The sequence below is a fragment of the Camelina sativa genome, chromosome 20, assembly GCF_030686135.1.
Source record: "Camelina sativa cultivar CO46 ecotype springtype chromosome 20, ASM3068613v1".
Lineage (NCBI taxonomy): Eukaryota > Viridiplantae > Streptophyta > Magnoliopsida > Brassicales > Brassicaceae > Camelina > Camelina sativa.
Window position 1 is genome coordinate 4,976,428 of NC_141899.1, and position 19,649 is coordinate 4,996,076.

The window sequence follows — 19,649 nt, forward strand, 5'->3', positions numbered from 1 at the left end:
CAGTTAACTAGATTGATAAACTAAAAAAAAAAAATGAATATTTTACAAAACTGAAATACATGTGTTTTTATTTTAGGTTAAAACACACATCACATAGAAAATGATGTTTGTTTGACTGATGAGATTAGTGACCATACCACTCTCAGTCTCCATCAATTTCCACTATGGCTTTGAATGGAGAAAGCATGTAATGCAGAGCAGATCAAGTAGATCAAGTGGTTCAAGCAGACTAAGTAGAATAAAAGTAGATAAAAAATTTGGCAGTTCAAATGCAGATCAAAGGTGAACAGCATCAAAAAAGCTGTAGATCAGATCTGCATGTATTTCTCCTGCAATTACCACAAAAAAACAAAAAAATTTGAACTGCACACAGTTCATCTATATTAATTTTTTAAAGCAAAAAATTTATTGAATGATAACTTAGTAATAGGAGAACTGCATTAAAGGGTGATCTGCTATTTTTCTGTCCTCCCATTCAAAGCCTATGTTATGTCGTTTGCCTGCTTTTCTCTTTATTTCAACTCCATAATGTCGTTGTTGCTTATGAGCTATGTTTAATCATTCCGTTAATCAAATGCGTGAGCATGTTTAGCGTGGTCTAATTGATGATTGGTCAGCTATCTCTTGCCATAGATAGATTAAACAATTGTCCATTATATTGTTGTGGACCTTGTGGTAGTAGCACTATTACCAAGGAACAGAGACTACTAGTATATCGGTATTCGGTGTATGTGTAAACCTAGTTTAAGTAAACCAGTTGACAGCTGTGTAGTTAAAGTTTTATCAATATCAAGGAAAAGTTACTATATATATTTCTTCACTGATATTTTTCCTCTTAAAATATGATATCACAGAGATTCCCCTCGAACTCTATCGTTTTTTAGTTTTCAAAAAATAAAATGAAAAGTAATAATTTACACGACAAGAATATTTAGAGATTCCACCATCTCTGTACTAATTAAAGTGTTCATGGTGAAAAAAAACCTATACTCCTTCCGTTTCAAAATATAAGATGTTTTAGAGAAGTTTTTTGTTTCATAATATAGGATGTTTTCAAGTTTTTATGCAACTTTTAGTTTAATTTAGTATTTTATATTATGCAGTATTATTTCTGATTGGTTGAACTTGTTAAAAGTAAAATCTTCTTAATCTGTGTGTTTTACTTAAAACATCCTATATTTTGAAACGGAAGGAGTACTATTTTGTAAGCTTGTTTACTTACACACGAGCATCAGATTCCGACAACTTGGCGAAAAAGATAATGGCGTTCCTCAATTGGGTGATTTATACAAATGTACACCATATTGCTGTAAGTGTGCAATAGTCGTCTGTCTAAAGTTCTTAATGTTTATTGTAGGTACCTGGTTGTTTTGTTAAATGATTACTTTAAAATATTTTTATTTGGTATCTAGTGAATGAATAACTTTTCAAAAATTGATAATTTGATATCATAAAGAAAAATCCAAGAAATTGTTATATTAGAAGGTTTTTTTTTCTTTTTTTCATGTAAAATTTATTCAACCCAAAAGAATAACCCTGTTTACATTATTATATGCATCCTTTCATTGAGAAAAAAACTGAAACTAACCAAAACAGAGCAATTTAAAAAAAAAAAACAAATCAGAGCAGTTATGGTGTATGTTACGTCATAACTATTTGATATTGTTACGTATTTACATCTTCAACTTGGTTTCAGTTTATTGCTTTGTTAATGCGATCCTCGGTGCTTCTAAAATCTAAACATTAAATTGAGATGAATTCAATTAAAGACTCTTGTAAAATCTATATATAATGCAGTCACCTCTTCATTGAATGGCATTGAATAAAAAAATTGGATTATACGGTGAAATTTTCATCAGCCCGTTTACTCTCTCTCTCTCTCGTTAATTAGTGCATAAGCCGAACGTGGCAACGTCATACACATGGCAGAGAAAACATTGCAATAGCTACCTTGTTGTGATGCTAGCGTGACAACAAGAAATGAAAAAAGTAAATCTTCCTTATAAATTCGACGACACCATCATACGAGCTAATAATCAGCCTTAATTGTAAGTTTGTAACAGATCGAAAAACGAAAAATTATATGACAATAATTAGGAATGACACACCTACACTTCAATGCACCAAATGTTCTGAAAAATCTCGCCGAGTCTATTGTTGTAAATACTCCGATCCGTATTATTTCTTTCACTTGGACCACAAAAACTTTATTACCTACTTCCTCTACCAAATATGATAATCGGAAAGAGTTTTAAAGAAAGAAGAAACAGAGTTTTCTTGGAAAAGACGAGCTAGACAGACTTGACAACAAAAGCAAGTAATCATGCACAATAAAATCTAGCTAATACCCCGAGAGACAGTTCCTTAACTTTTTTTTTGCACCGACAGCCACCTCAATTATGAACTTCCACTACCACAGAAGTAATGTCAACACGCACTGTGAACTTTATCTTTGGTCATCATCAAAGAGGTGTAAGAATGATGCTCAGTGGCTCTTTAGGTGAAGAACATTTCACTTCTTATTTTGTTATGATTACATCATTTGCCTTGTGTATTGTAACTGCCATAAACAGTTGATCCATCCTCTGCTCCAAACCAAAACCAAATCGGTAATTTCTCAGTTTTTTTAATTCTAACTTACTGGTTAAACCGGATAAAAACCAAAAATAACTCGTGAACCGGATGACCTAAACGGACCGGTTTACCCCGGTTCAATAATGTTCTTCAAAGATTAAATTTAGTAGGAGGAGTCTTTCCACTGTTGCCGAGCGTCGCCGGCAGCTCAACGATGGTGACTCACTTACGACTGGTTTCGAGATCTTCTCGTTACGCCACCGTCAAGTTCACTGACTATGTCTCATCATGTTCATGTCGTCTCTTCTCTGCATCCACCGACACCACTCACCCCGTACCCGAACAATCCCCGCCGACGAATCCCATCACCGGAGACGAAGAGCGACACGAAAAGCTACGGAACCTCCGAGTTCTTCTCCAGCAGAATCGAATCGAAACGGCGCGTGGCGTTCTCTCTTCGCTGCTCCGATCGGATACTACTACGCCTTTCTCGTCGCCGAGAGAACTCTTCTCCGCCTTCTCGTTATCATCTCCGTCGTTGAAACACGATTTCTCCTATTTGCTTCTCTCCGTGCTACTAACCGATTCGAAGATGGTTAACGAAGCTGCGGATTTGTTCTTCGCCTTGAGGAATGAAGGTATTTCCCCCAGCTCAGATTCTTTAACGCTTTTGCTCGATCATCTCGTGAAGACGAAACAGTTCAGAGTGGCTATAAACGTGTTCTTGAGTATCCTGGATTCTGATTATCGTCCGAGCAAGTTCATGTATGGGAAAGCAATTCAAGCCGCCGTGAAATTGAGCGATACTGGTAAAGGTTTAGAGCTGTTTAATCGGATGAAGCACGATAGAATCTCTCCCAGTGTGTTTATTTACAATGTTCTTATCGATGGATTGTGTAAATCGAGAAAGATGAAAGATGCAGAACAGTTGTTCGACGAAATGCTTGCGAGAAGACTGTTACCCTCTTTGATAACTTATAACACTTTGATCGACGGATACTGCAAAGCTGGGAATCCAGAGAAGAGTTTTAAGTTGAGAGAACGCATGAAAGCGGATAAGATTGAACCGAGTCTTATTACGTTTAATACTATGCTTAAGGGGATGTTTAAAGCTGGAATGGTGGAAGATGCTGAGAATGTTTTGAAGGAAATGAAGGATCTTGGGTTTGTACCAGATGCTTTCACCTTCAGTATTCTGTTTGATGGTTATTCGAGTAACGAACAAGGTGAGGCTGCTTTGTGTGTTTATGAGACTGCGGTTGAATCTGGCGTGAAGATGAATGCTTATACCTGTAGCATTTTGTTGAACACGTTGTGCAAAGAAGGGAAGGTAGAGAAGGCGGAAGAGATTTTGGGGAGAGAGATGGGTAAGGGACTTGTTCCGAACGAGGTTATTTATAACACGATGATTGATGGATACTGTCGAGCAGGTGATGTGGTTGGAGCTCGTATGAAAATTGAAGTGATGGAGGAACAAGGGATGAAGCCAGACCATTTGGCGTATAACTGTTTGATTAGGAGATTTTGTGAAGTTGGGGAAATGGCAAATGCTGAGCAAGAGGTTAACAAAATGAAACTTAAGGGACTTTCTCCTAGCGTAGAGACATATAACATCTTGATTGGAGGATATGGGAGAAAGGGTGAATTTGATAAGTGCTTCGACATTCTTAAAGAGATGGAAGACAAGGGTATGATGCCGAATGTTGTTAGCTATGGAACTCTGATAAATTGTTTGTGCAAAGGTTCTAAACTTCTTGAAGCTGAGATTGTTAAGAGGGATATGGAAGACAGAGGAGTTTCACCGAATGTAAGGATATATAACATGCTAATCAATGGTTGTTGCTCAAAGGGGAAGATAGAAGAAGCTTTCCGGTTATCTGAGGAGATGCTCAAAAAGGAAATAGAATTAAACCTGGTGACTTACAACACCCTCATTGATGGGTTGTCCATGACTGGGAAGTTAACAGAAGCTGAAGACTTGCTTCTCGAAATCTCTAGAAAGGGTCTTGAACCAGATGTCTTCACGTATAACTCACTTATATCTGGATATGAACATGCTGGAAACTTGCAAAGATGTATCGTGCTGTATGAAGAGATGAAGAGATCAGGAATAAAACCCACTTTGAAGACATATCATCTTTTGATAAGTTTGTGCACCAAGGAGGAGGGGATAGAGCTCACAGAGAAAATATTTGGAGAGATGTTGTTGAAACCAGACTTGTCAGTTTACAATGGGGTTCTTCATTGCTACGCCGTACATAGAGATATGGATAAGGCTTTTAATCTGCAGAAGCAGATGATTGAAAAGAGTATCGGTTTAAATAAGACAACCTATAACAGCTTGATTCTGGGACAACTGAAGGTAGGAAAGCTGGAAGAGGTTAGGAGTTTGATTAACGAGATGAAAGCCCGGGAATTGGATCCTGGAGCTGATACATATAACATAATAGTGAAAGGGTATTGTGAGGTGAAGGATTATATGGGAGCATATGATTGGTACAGAGATATAAAAGATAAGGGTTTGCTATTAGAAGTTTGTATAGGCGAGGAGCTAGTGACTGGGCTTAAAGAAGAATGGAGGTCAAAGGAGGCAGAAATTGTCATTGCTGAAATGAAAGGTCGCAAGCAAGTGGACGAGACTCTTCTATCTGCAACAGAGAAGATATGAGAAAACTAAGAATGTATGCTCCAAGCTTAAGTCCTTTTGAATCCTAGGTTGATCTGTGTAGATTAACAATGGTGATACTATTTGATTACGTTTTTTTTTATCCGTTGGTTGGGAAAACGTGATTCAACGATTTTCTATTGTACACATTAGTTATCAAGTTTTTATGTGTAGAAAATATAATCTTATAATTTCAAAAAAAATATTGTAGAGTTTTAAAGCGTGCGAGTATCCATGGCGGTTACATTTTCTAACTGCACACAGAGCAAGGTCTCAAAACTCTCGAGGAACACCTAGCCAGAAAAACCTATATCTCCGGGTTAACTCACGTATCACTTCTTTCGTAATTTGGCCTATATTACCAATAACTCGGTTTCTACTTATATCTTGACCTTTTGTCTGTTCATTATATGTTTTCAGCAATCATTTTTCGTTGGATGATGTGAAGGTTTACGCTGCCGTATTGGAGAGAAGCCTGGAGATGGCTTTACCAATGCTAACAAGTGGTATGATAACATTGCTTCCCACCTCGCTAAAAGGTAGTCTATATAGTCTCTCATTCGTTTGCTTTTCTTCTTATTTGATCATCTGAGTTGAATTGCTTTTTCTGTTTAACTTATTGATTGAGCGAGTCAATCACATCTATCCGTCATTCCAACCCTTGCTTCACGAGAGAGAGCGTTATAGCCAGCTCGTGAAGTCCATCTTCTTCAAGTTAAGCTTGGAATCTCTTGATCAGAAGTTGGGTTGATCACTTCATTTCCTGCAGCCGAAGAAGGAGGCCATCTAACAGATGATCCACCAGATGCAGCATTCCCGTTTCCCGAGTCCACTATCAGCATCAGAAAGCTCGGGAGGAGAGGAAGAAGCTGGTCTCTCGTACTGAGTAACATTGGTCTCTGGATTCGAGTAGTAAAAATTCTCGGTTCTACTATCCACAAGACCTTTCCATGGCTTAGGGAGATTAGGATTGGCACGGTAAATTTTTTTTAGTGTTTTTTACGTGAGGTTCTAATTATGCCCCTGCTAATATATTGTTTATTGCCTCCGTTACTATGTTTTCTTCTTAATATATTTTTTGCTATACATGATTTAATAATATTTAGAATGTTGTTACTACATATGATGTGAAAGAGAAAATATGAAAGAGTTATTTTCAAGGAATTTTAATCATGAAGAATATGTAATTATATATCAGATTTGTTTATCCATCCACACATATATAGGTATATATGTGTATATATATATGTTTGGTTTTAAATAGTCAAATGTTATTAATATATTTTAATAAAAAAATTGAATTGTGAATTCTCATTTTAGTTTGTTTTCATTTAATTTGGGTGCTATTTTAAATTGGGGCAATCAAACAAAATAAAACATATGGCTAGAATTCCCTACAAAACTGATAAAAATCAATAATATTCAATAATATTAAAATAAGGAAATCAAATTTAATAGACTACATATTACCCTCTCTAATTAATAAGCTGAAAAGTAAGGATAAAAAAGAGATATTTCGTATTAAAACTGCATTGGAAACCCAAAACGAAATTCTTTTGGAAATATGCTATAGAAATATACTATGAAATATGCTATTTTCAATTAAAATAAATATGTCAATAATTTTGTACTCTTTTGGAAATGATTAATTTTGGGAAGGGTAAAGGTTTACTTGGGGACAAAATTTACAGAAAATTCAAGTATTTTTTAAAACATAATAGATAAATTTTGAAAAATACAAAGAATTGGATAATTTTTATTAATTTATAAAATTTAAATACCCAAAAAAAGGTACATAAAATACGGGTATTCCATATGAACCTCTTACCTATTTCTTTATATGTTGAACTAAAAAATACAATCTCAAATTGATAAATTATTATTAAAACCACAATTATGACATATATAAAAAACATGGTATATATGAGACGGAGGAGTTTTTCATTCTAGAAATAAACATACTTTTTCTCTTTTTTTTTTTTTTATTGTAGTAATTTCTACTAATAACAAAGCAGATCTGATTCTTCTTTTTGACTAAAACACATAGAATATTATACTGGTATAAGATTAGATTATAAATGTTAATAATATTCGTTAAAAATATGTTTACAAACATAAGCCACACACCCGTAATATATTGTAAACCTGATAAATAACTTTAACTTTTAAAATCAATCCCGTACGTATGTGCGGGTCTGAATCTAGTATAATATTAAAATATCATACAAATACAATTCAAAAACTTTTGTTTATATATTTTTTTGTTAACAAGCTCATATTCTATTACTAAAACAAAATTTTATCATTTAATAATTTGAAATTAATCAAATGCTTTAACTGACATATTTTTTTTTTTCTTGAACAAAATTAAAAAATATTAATTTATGGATCTGTCGGTAAGGATCGTGAACGTAATTCTCTGCTGGACTGTTAACGTATGGGGTTGTGTCTCCTTGATTCTGGGACCATGATCGTACTTATCCTTCTCTTTTGTGTGAATTGAAAATTTAAAATTCACAGAATCAACTATAAAGAGTTACTAAAGTCTTTTAAAAATTTATGATTAAAATCCAATCAGGGCTTTTTTCATTATTATTTTTGTACACAAAGTAGATACATTTGTTCTTCAACATATATTAGATGAATATAATAAAAATGCTAATAGAAAACAACTGTATAAACATATATTCGGTCGAGTGTAATCCAAATTTCATCTCCATTTCTAACACTCAATAGTTGTTTTTTGTCTTAATCAAAGTTGTCATTAATATTCATCACCTCAAAAGCTGAAAATATAGTGGATGATGACAATAATTTTTTTAAAAGAAAAAGTGTGAAATCATCAATCATCAACATTCTTCACATAATCAATGAGGTAATATAGTATTTTAGAAAATTTTCAAAATTGTTGTTTATCAAGTTCTCATCCATCACCCTGGTTTTTTTTCAAATACAACAAATTAATGTATATATTTGTAGTGGGCACAATTATGTTTTCATAATTTTTTTTAAAATATTTATCAAATTCAAATTTTCCGTTTCATGCAATTACCTTTAAATTCGAAATAATTATAATGTTTAGATAGAATTATAGTCAAATCAATGGACATGAAATTGGATTAGGTTGATAAATTACTTATTTTTTTGTTGGATAAATTAACAACAAATATGAATTGGATGGACTCATAACAATTATGTGAATCGAATTGATATGTTATTTTCAATTTAACAAGAATAAAACATGATCTCTAAATCCAATACATCTTTGTATATGGTTTGATGGCAAACTTTTAAACCAGTAACAGAATATTGTTATAAATATTCTATATTGTTTGGATGCCCATTATCGGCCCATTAGTAGATCTGGTGTATAACCTAAAACCCTAATATTGTATAACTATATATATGTTATATCCTATGGGATAGATAATAATACAAGAGAACAATTCCCTAACACCCTCTTGTTATAACACGTTATCAGCACGAGGCTTTAACCCTAGCCGCCTAAAAAATAAAAAATTCGGTCAAAACCCTAGTCGATTGTACCTCCTTTTTCTAACGTTTCCGTTCTCCGATAAACATTAATATACAACAAACCGTTCATCGTTCATCCTAGAGATAAGTTTTGCTTTATACTTTATATTTATTGCCTATCGCTTACTAAGTACTATGCTTATGCTTTGACTATCGGACATGCTAATTCAATTATAGTTTCACAAGAAACTGTGTTTGTTATCACATTATTTTATTGTTTGTGGTGTTACCCAATCATACGTGTGCTTTATACGTGTGTATGATCATGGTTATTGATTTATATTATTATTACACATGTTTGAAATATAAATGGTTTAGTTAGTTTAGATTAAGCAGCAAACTTGAAGTTAACTATATGTATAACATTGAAATTATTATTTTATCCATCATCGATTATTGTCCCCTTTGTTTTACTGTTAGTAAACTGAGTTTCACGGTTTTAATATTTAGTTATCGAGATCTATATTTTATTGTCAATTGAACTCGATTTATAATATACTCACGGTATCGTTTATATGCAGTTCGGGCTGGTTTTAGTGGGTCTAATAATTGGACTAAGCAAATAATCGCTCACCGATGGTGTCTCCGTCTCTGATTTCTACTGATGTCTTTACCGAGATAAGTACTACTAATCCATCATATTATATATAGTTGATCATTAAACTCATATGACATAGTAACAGTCGGAAACAATTTTATAGAAATTGATCGTCATATACTTCGATATAATAGATCGACACACGAGATATGGTTTTGTTATTGTTTTACAATACACGTTACTATTCCACTTAAAATATATATATATACTATTTTCTAATAAATGTTTAAAAAAAAAAAAATATATATATATATATATATATATAAATAAATGATGCTTAATATTTATTTAACAGTACTCATTTATATGATTGTTTATAATGTTTGTGAATTACTTTATTTGTTTAATCACAAATTTAAATCTAATCAAAATTAGATATAGTATCATGATGAAATACTTTAAATCATGTCTCCAACCTTTGGTGAATAAATTGAAAATCAAGTGAAAATTTACTGAATAATGATTATTGCTTATATTTTCTTGGCATCACTTCTATAAAGAGGTTTAAGTCCAAGTATATGACCATAAAAATTCACTAGTTGTTTAAAATAATCTAAAGAAAGTAAATGACTAAAATTCTTTAAAGAATATATACTTTTAAAGTCACAAATTTATATTTGTCTTGTAGATAAAATATAGTAAAAATATTATGATTTTGTTATTTGTGACTGTGTAAATTATGAGATGTTGATGTGAATCACATCCTATTGACTTGGTTTACTCTTTGAAGTGAATATAACTTTATATTATAAAATAAAAAGCCACACCATTGATGAGAAAGTTGCTATATAAAAGTGACCATAAATATGGATAAGATATATAAAGTTATCAACTAGTTTCTCCACTAAAAGTGAATATTAAGTACTAGATGTACTTATCTTATATATATATATATATATATATATATATATGATGAAAGAAACTAGTGTGAGACAATTTCCACTATTCTACTAATATTAAGAAGTAGTAGAAAAAGTATTGAAAGCTCTTGAAGAGTATATATACTATTGTCTATGAGAACAAAATTTGATATTAAATGTGTTACAGTCTCTCAATTAGTCTCAAAATCAAAAGGGTCTAAGATATAATACACGACCCAATTTGAGAATGTTATTGATTACATAGTGGGATTCAAATCGAGATTGATAGACATGAAGTGTCATCATCTCGAGGGGGAGAATTGATGAATCCCACATACAACGGTGATGGAACAGATAGAAGAGTTCACACCTAAAATGAGTTTAATCACTCATATGATAGAACAAATCTTGAGGATTTGAAACGTAATCATGTTGAGACAATAAGCAAAGAAAATACTTTGAAATCATAAGTTTACATATTTTAGAGATTACATGCATTATCTAGAAAATAAAATGCTTATAATAAACCAGAAGGTTTAATGAAAATCTCACTGTTTGGCATGACCGGTTAAGCCATTCCGGTTCAATAATGATGCAAAAGAATAATCAGAAATTTCTGAAAACATTCACTAGAGAACCTGAAGAGTTTTCTTAGTGATTTATTATGTGTGCTGCTTTACAAAGCAAGCCGACTATATGGTTTTCACCATCCCCATGAATTTGGATAATGTCAATTTTGTGGTATGTACAAAGCGATATTGTGGACTGATCATCCACTATATATGTTTGTTATTAAATTGCAACATGAAGTTTGCGAGAGTATTTGGTTAATTGACAATGGTGGTGAAAGCATGTCAAGTAATTGACATAAATGACTCTATATATCAAATAATTCGCATCATGCCAAAGAATTATCATGAGTACTCCCCAATACAATTGGTTTGGGTCAGAAACCAGATATATTCCATTTAAATGTGTTATACATGTTGGTTGCTCCACCATAGTGATATAAGATGGAATTTGAAAGAATGTTGGAAATATGTTGGATATGAATCTCTTTTGAAGATTGAATATCTCGAGAATTTGGACTCAAGATGTAGAGACTGTTGTTTCAGTGAGTCAGTCTTTCCAACATGAGGGGGAGAAAATAAACAGCTGGAACAGAAGTACTGGAAGAAATTATCTTGATCCTCGTACAAAGAAATGTGCGCGCTAGAAGTTGAAAAGATAATTTATTTGCAAAGTTTAGCAAAAAAATGCAAGAAGCATTTACTGACCTTGATAGTGACAAAGTCACATCTACCAGCTGTGCTCCAATTAATATTAATGTCCTAGAAGGATAAGATCAACTGCTAGTAAGTCTAACAATCGCATGAAGTGTGATAGACTTATGGTTCCAAATATAAGAATCCTCGGAAAAGAAAAATGGCACCGAGGAAGCAAAGAGTTATGAAAAATCTCTAGAAGAGATGTAGACATGAGTAAGAAAGAGATTCAGGTACCTGAGAATCATAATGAAAGGAAATCTCAACAAGTTGAGTCATGTCTATAATGAAAAAGGAACCAATAAGAAAATCGACGTTGTAATATGTTTGCATGCAATGTTGCAGTTGATGATGTTATTGATGAAAATCGAGGGTCATAAACCGTAGTTAATATAAAAGTTTTATTGAAGAGTGTACACAAAGAATGATTGGTTAATCATTGAAAGAAGTAACTATGAAATAGTTCAAGTCTCTTAAAGAGATAATATTTGGACTTGCAGTCGTTACACTTCAAAGTGTAAAATGAGTGGGACATAAGAGAATCTTTATGAGAAATAAAGTACATGTAGTAGTACAATCATTCTCATAAATACTTGATATTTATTATAAGAAATGCACTCTCATATGGTGGAAGCAACTATGTAGATCCTTTATGAGTTTGAAAACAAGGCAAGACTTGATTCAGTCTATCTAGAAGGTTTCCAAACTGTCAGAAGTATCCCTTAAAGTGATTATATTGCTAGAGGCAATAATTTATAGTTCTCGAGAACATTGTAAAAGCGAGAAAAAGTCTTGATGATTTTTGACACCTTTGGAGAGAAAAGGGTGAGAGTTTATCTCTATGAGAAAATCATGTGTGTAGAGATCATCGTTGTTGATCTTAAGGATCTCATAGTGTGTTGAAAATAAATCGGGAACAAGCTAAGTGAATATCTTAGGGTTGTGTAAATCCGAGATGAACACTAATTGTAATTGTGTTCAAAAAGTATTTTCAACAAAGTTTAAGGAAGTAGGCATTCGCTGAACCTCGTTAGAAGAAAAAAAAAATTCTATTTGTCATTTGTCTCTTCTGCACTTACAAGTGGTTCTTGTTAAAATAAAGGTACAAGAACAAGTGCGAAATATGTTGATCATGAAAAGATAATCTGATCTCCGGTAGAGATTTCACATACCAAAGAATTTATGGAGAAATAATCAATGATGAAATATTACTCCTGAAAAATGGAGAAATTGGATTGTATAATATCAAATATTTCATGAAATTTCTTGAGATTACAGATTTGACATCTGATGAAAGAGATGTTATCGTAAGATGATTACATAGAAAAATGGTCTTATAGTATCATACTAAGATGATTGTTTGGAAGATTGTATGTAAAAGAATATTTGGGCCTAAAGTTCAAATATATCTTCTATATGAAAGGGGTTCATATGACTTGAAGTTCAATGACCCAGTATAATATATGCTGAATCATATGACCCATGACTTTTTTCATTATTATTTTTGTACACAAAGTAGATACATTTGTTCTTCAACATATATTAGATGAATATAATAAAAATGCTAATAGAAAACAACTATATAAACATATATTCGGTCGAGTGTAATCCAAATTTCATCTCCATTTCTGACACTCAATAGTTGTTTTTTGTCTTAATCAAAGTTGTCATTAATATTCATCACCTCAAAAGCTGAAAATATAGTGGATGATGACAATAATTTTTTTAAAAGAAAAAGTGTGAAATCATCAATCATCAACATTCTTCACATAATCAATGAGGTAATATAGTATTTTAGAAAATTTTCAAAATTGTTGTTTATCAAGTTCTCATCCATCACCCTGGTTTTTTTTCAAATACAACAAATTAATGTATATATTTGTAGTGGGCACAATTATGTTTTCATAACTTTTTTTAAAATATCTATCAAATTCAAATTTTCCGTTTCATGCAATTACCTTTAAATTCGAAATAATTATAATGTTTAGATAGAATTATAGTCAAATCAATGGACATGAAATTGGATTAGGTTGATAAATTACTTATTTTTTTGTTGGATAAATTAACAACAAATATGAATTGGATGGACTCATAACAATTATGTGAATCGAATTGGTATGTTATTTTCAATTTAACAAGAATAAAACATGATCTCTAAATCCAATACATCTTTGTATATGGTTTGATGGCAAACTTTTAAACCAGTAACAGAATATTGTTATAAATATTCTATATTGTATGGATGCCCATTATCGGCCCATTAGTAGATCTGGTGTATAACCTAAAACCCTAATATTGTATAACTATATATATGTTATATCCTATGGGATAGATAATAATACAAGAGAACAATTCCCTAACACCCTCTTGTTATAACACGTTATCAGCACGAGTCTACTAATGGGCCGATAATGGGCATCCATACAATATAGAATATTTATAACAATATTCTGTTACTTAAAACTTGAATGTAATGCAAAGAATAAAGGAATCATAAACTAACAGGGTAATCAATCCCAAAAGAAAACACAAGAAGATTATCTATTCATTAATTTAATCAAACATTGTCTAGAAGAACTTAACAAAACCGAAGAATTTAAAGAAGAATTGCAAGAAATATCATTTGGTTACTTTTTTTGATCAACTACCTTGCTGGATTTGACAAACTTGGAACACAATTAAATAGAAAAGAACACCCCGGATTTTTGGATTCAACGTAAGGGACTTGTGTGTGATATTGACCGTCCTCTCCAATTATGACTACCACGCTCTCGTAGGTCTTAAAGCTACGTGCATTCCCAAACAGAACCACTTTCTTCTCCTCATCGATTATATAACTTACACTATCCGGAAAATAACCGAGATTATTTGGTAAATCAACTGTAAAGGATTTGCTCCATATCAAATCTGCAGCATCACCAACAACATCAATATTACTGGTTATCCATATCACCATCATTGATGTACGAGTAACGTTCCCATCTACCACTAAGAGTTGTTCTCCTTCTCTAACAACTGATGGAGTCATCATAACCTTCAGTTGGTGGAAGAGAGAAACGTCTAAATATACGGATTAAGAAATCACTATTTTCTTCATCCTCTGATGAAGCAATCCAGTAAGTATTTCCTTTCAAACATATTCCACTAGTATTTAATTGTGTGTACCAGTTGAGAAATACAGAATCAAGAACCCTCCATGAATCAGAGCTGAAGTCATAGATTTGAAACGTAGCAGAGTAGTATGGTTCGTACTTGCCAAGATACCAACACCTCAAGATTTTGTAGCTACGACAAGATTTGTTATCTTGGTATCCAAGAAAACACCTCATGCGTTCAGTTTTGAATGGGACTTGGATCCACCTTGTTACCCCCAAATACGGATTCCAAACCACGAGACTTTTATCTTTGGTGGTGCATAACAACAAACCGTCGCAATGAAAAACTTTGTCTATATCGACTTCGTCTTCTGAGTTAGAATGGGGAGCCTCTGGGCTAAGTGAATTCTTAAACTCTATGGTTGTAGCAGCAACGTCAAGGTTGATACTCAGTGGGAAAAACCTATGATCCTTCAAGATGAGAACCGTAGACTTTGCAGCTTCGCGAAAGTGCTTGTCCGTGAATCTTTGGTTCTTTTTCACTAAAGCGTTCCATTGTTTGCAAGTAGATCGTACAAGTTTCAGAGATGTAACCTGGACCCTAGAGAGTATTTCTTCTACCAATTCCTCCGGAAGAGAAGAAATCGTTGTCATTGTTTCTCTTGTGATCTCTTAACGAAGAAGAAAACGACTCAAAGGTATGTAAGTTTCGATTAGGCCTTATAAGTTACTAGAAAGTAGCCCACGTGATGCGTGATTTATATATGCATTATTAACTTCAAATATAAAATAAAGTTTTTATTCAATTATATATGAAATATAGAGATGTAATTGCTAATATATGTCTTAAAAAATAATATTTATATAGTATTTCAAAGAAAGGTCATGAAAAAGAGGAAAGTTAAAGTACATACTAAATAATTTTGATTACAATATATTGTTGAAATTATTAAAACAGTATGCTACTATAGTAATAAGACTATTATTTATAGCAAAGTCAACTATATATGGTATTTTTGTAAAATAGTTAAGATAAATTATATATTTTCTTTTTTGGAAAATAAAAAACTGATAAATAATCTAGAAAGAAAACTATAAGATCTTACTTAAATATTTTGATAGATTATTTTATGTTGTCCTATATATTAATTTTATTTTCATCATCTAAAAGTAATAGTTAACAAAAAATAGTTTTATATATGATAAGTAAATTTTAAAATAATTTATTAAAACGATATCACAAAAAAAATATCTTATACTATAAGTTTAACCAGTTTTTATAAAAGAAATCTTGAAAAGAAAAGTGTGTGAAATTTAATATATATATATTTTTCTATATATTATCTCTATTTCTAATCATTTTAATATAAATAGTATAATCAACAATAAATTAATTTTTGAAATTATTTTTTTCTGTTATATCATAGGGTGATAAAGCAATTATGTTATGATACCATTATGTTTTATAGTACATATGTTTTATAGAGAATCAAACTGTAACTTATAAATTACTATTAAATACAAATTTGAGTTGTGTCTTTAAAACAATTTATATTCTTATTGAATATAATGTGATTTTTTATATATTAGAAAATCTTTTTTATTTTTAAATTAGTCTATCATAAATGAATTTGGTTTCAGCTTTTACTTTGAAATGTATAAGACAATTAGTTACACTAAAGTTAATTTAATTTTGTATGTTCGTTAAATAATTAAGATAAATTAATTTATTTATAGTTTGGGTTTTTTAGAAAAAAATCTGATAAGTATTCTAAGGAAAAAATGTGTAAGACCTTACTTTGATAGATAAATTATGTTGTCTTATATATTAATTTTATTTTCATATATAAAAGTAATAGTTAACAACAAATAATTTTATAATATGATAAGTCAACTTTAAAATAATTTATTGAAACGATATCACAAAACAAATATCTTATACTCTAAGTCTAACAAATTTTTAATAAAATTCATGAAAATAAAAGTGTATCAAATTTAATATAAATATGTTTTTCTTCTATAAATTGTTTCTATTTCTAATAATTTTAAAATAAATAGTATAATTAACAATAAATTAATTTTGAAACTATTGTTTTCTGTTATTTCATGGGGGAGATAAAACAATTATGTTATGATACCATTTTTTTAAGTACATATGTTTTAAAGACAGTCACACTGTAACTTACCGAATACTATTAAATAAAAATTTGAGTTATGTCTTTAATACATTATATATGATTATTGAATATAATATGTTATATATATATATTAGAAAATCTTCTATATTTTTAAATTAGTCTATCATAAATTAATTTGGTTTCAGTTTTACTTTAAAAGTATGAAACCATTTTCTATTATTATTTGGTTTCAATTTGTTTATATTTTTTTAGTTGGGTTGATCAGTATTTTTTTTTTTTAGGTTCTATTGTATATGATTTCATTATGAAATATATTAGATTCTAAAACTAAAAAATGGAAGGAATATATTTTTGTAACAATGTTGAAAAAAAATTCAAGAAGCAAACTATACAACAATTGTCTTTTTTAACAAACTATACAGCACATAAGATACAAATAAAATTAAATCAAATAAAAAAATAGAATGTTAAATTTAAAATTAATGAGAACGACATGTGTCACAAAATTAGAGTGCCAGCAAAGTTAGAAAAAACCTTCTCTCATTATATATAAGATATAAGACTTTTTCCTATATTGTTTATGCCATTTCACTTTATTATTTTGATAGAAAAAAAAAAAAAGGAAAAGATTTAAGAAGAAGAGGAAGACGCTGTTATTTTAGGTTTGCCTTCCAGTACTTGTAAATAATGTCGTGGTCGATTTGGTTTTGGTTCACACTGCCTTTGCCATTGTTTTAGACAACGGTACGAAGCCGAATGTTGTTAGCTACGGTACAAGCAAGTTGAATAGTTGATGCAACAGTGGGCGAGGCGCTATCTGCAACAGAGAAGATATATGAGAAAATTATGAATGTATGCTCCAAACTCAGATAGGTAGAATGACTTTGTAGATTAAGTTGATTTGTAGATTAACAATGGTAATATCATTTGTTCACGTTCCTGGTTCGGTAAGCGTGATTCAACGATTTTGTATTGTACCCAATAATCATCAAGTTTTTTATGTTTTTGAAAAAAATTATCATAATTCATTTGATGCACAATGGTTACTATATTACAAAAGAAAAAACTGTATCACACAATCATATCAATCACTAAAAAGGGGGAAAAAAGACATTATACAGTATGGAGTTTTAGAGCGTGCGAGTCGCACGGTGGGACGGATGACTCTAGAAAGAAAGGTGAGCCCCCCACTAGTCAGTCACTAGAAGCATCTTCAAGCATCCTCTTGGTTTATTATTATAGTTCTTACAAGTAAGCAAGCAAAAGCGCATATTCTCTTACTCTATTGCTTCTCTTAGCATCCATGGCGTTTACATTTTCTAATCTGCACACAGAGCAGGGTCTCAAAACCCTCGAGGAACACCTGGCCGGAAAAACCTACATCTCCGGGTAAACTCTCATAAGTCATATCACTTCTTTCGTAATTTGGCCCATCTTACCAAGAGCTCGGTTTCTACTTACATCTTGACCTTTTGATCTGTTCATTATGCAGCAATCAGCTTTCGTTGGATGATGTGAAGGTTTACGCTGCCGTATTGGAGAAGCCAGGAGATGGCTTTCACAATGCTAGCAAGTGGTATGATAACATTGCTTCCCACCTCGCTAAAAGGTTAGTATAGATAATCTCATTCGTTTGCTTTTCTGAGAATGATGACTTCTTGGAATGCTTATTTTTATAACTCTTGGTCCAGTTTTCCGGGGAAAGCCGTCGGAGTGAGAGTTGGTGGTGGTGTTGCTTCATCTGAAGAAGCTCCGCAGACTGAGGTAACTAACTCTCTGTTCACTTCAGTTACGTTTCTTAACCAGTCAAATCTGTGAGGAATCATGTGTTTGTCGAATTGAAACTATTCTGTGATAGTGTGAGGTAGAGAGATTAAGTAGAGGAATATGCAATTTTGGTGCTGTTGGAATGATGATCTTAGATACTGGAATCTTTTTAGCTTTTTTCCCTGAACTTATCTGCAGGCACCTGCTGCTGGAGCTGATGGTGGTGGTGATGATGATGATATTGATCTTTTTGCTGATGAAACTGAAGATGAGAAAAAAGCTGCAGAGGAGAGACAAGCTGCTAAGAAGGAAACTAAGAAGGCTAAAGAGAGTAAGTAACCCAAACATCAGCACTAAGTTCTGTAATTGAGCATGAGTAAGATGCTCAACACATCTCCAGATTTTACAAATGAATATAAAGGAGACTTAGCTTGAATTTGTCACTTTTATGTGGAATGTTAGTGATTGAGCTAGGATTGAATGTAAATGCATTTTGAGATCTTGCTGATGTAATGATGTTTGGTTACTTCTCCTTACTCTCTTTACTTCTTGGTTAGGTGGAAAGTCTTCTGTGCTTCTGGAAGTAAAGCCATGGGATGATGAAACCGATATGAAGAAACTAGAAGAAGCTGTTCGTAGTGTTCAGATGCCGGGTCTTACATGGGGAGCCTGTAAGTCAAAGAAGTTCAATCTAAATCTAAATTTGTCTTTCTTCACAAAAGTGCTTCATTTGTTTTTGCTTTGATGTTGCAGCGAAATTGGTACCGGTTGGTTACGGGATAAAGAAACTCACAATCATGATGACCATTGTTGATGACCTTGTGTCTGTGGACAACCTCATTGAAGACCATCTCACCTCAGAACCTAACAATGAGTACATCCAAAGTGTTGACATTGTCGCTTTTAACAAGATTTAGAGACTCCAAAACCCTTTCTCATGAAAAGCTATCAAATGTCCCAGTTTGGTGTTCAGTCCTAGTCTTGTTGTGTTTCTCTTATGGTCTGATATGACGCTTAGCGTCTTTTCTTTTAAGTTCATATAATTCGGTCTCTAAGTTATTGTCTTGTCTAATGTGAATTTGCTGTTAAAAGTTAAAACTATATGTTGGGCTTCGTAACGTGTGGAGAAGCATCAAATTGTTGTTAACAAATA

At 31.9% G+C, this 19,649-nt stretch overlaps 1 protein-coding gene and 2 pseudogenes across 2 annotated transcripts; 2 read left to right on the plus strand and 1 right to left on the minus strand.

Moving 5' to 3' along the window:
• Positions 1-2,535: 2,535 nt before the first annotated feature.
• LOC104769445 (pentatricopeptide repeat-containing protein At5g12100, mitochondrial pseudogene) lies at positions 2,536-6,416 on the plus strand (annotated as a pseudogene). The gene is made up of 4 exons (XR_015593037.1): positions 2,536-5,255; positions 5,451-5,568; positions 5,660-5,778; positions 6,009-6,416. The product of XR_015593037.1 is annotated as a pentatricopeptide repeat-containing protein At5g12100, mitochondrial pseudogene (transcript).
• Positions 5,950-15,245, minus strand: LOC147918475 (F-box protein At3g22350 pseudogene; annotated as a pseudogene).
• A 2,680-nt stretch (positions 15,246-17,925) lies between these two features.
• On the plus strand, positions 17,926-19,647 carry LOC104769446 (elongation factor 1-beta 1-like). The gene is made up of 6 exons (XM_087505288.1): positions 17,926-18,118; positions 18,222-18,338; positions 18,421-18,493; positions 18,695-18,827; positions 19,054-19,167; positions 19,250-19,647. The coding sequence occupies exons 1-6, from the start codon at positions 18,033-18,035 to the stop codon at positions 19,411-19,413; spliced, it is 687 nt and encodes a 228-aa protein (XP_087361414.1). The 5' UTR covers positions 17,926-18,032; the 3' UTR covers positions 19,414-19,647.
• Positions 19,648-19,649: the final 2 nt, after the last annotated feature.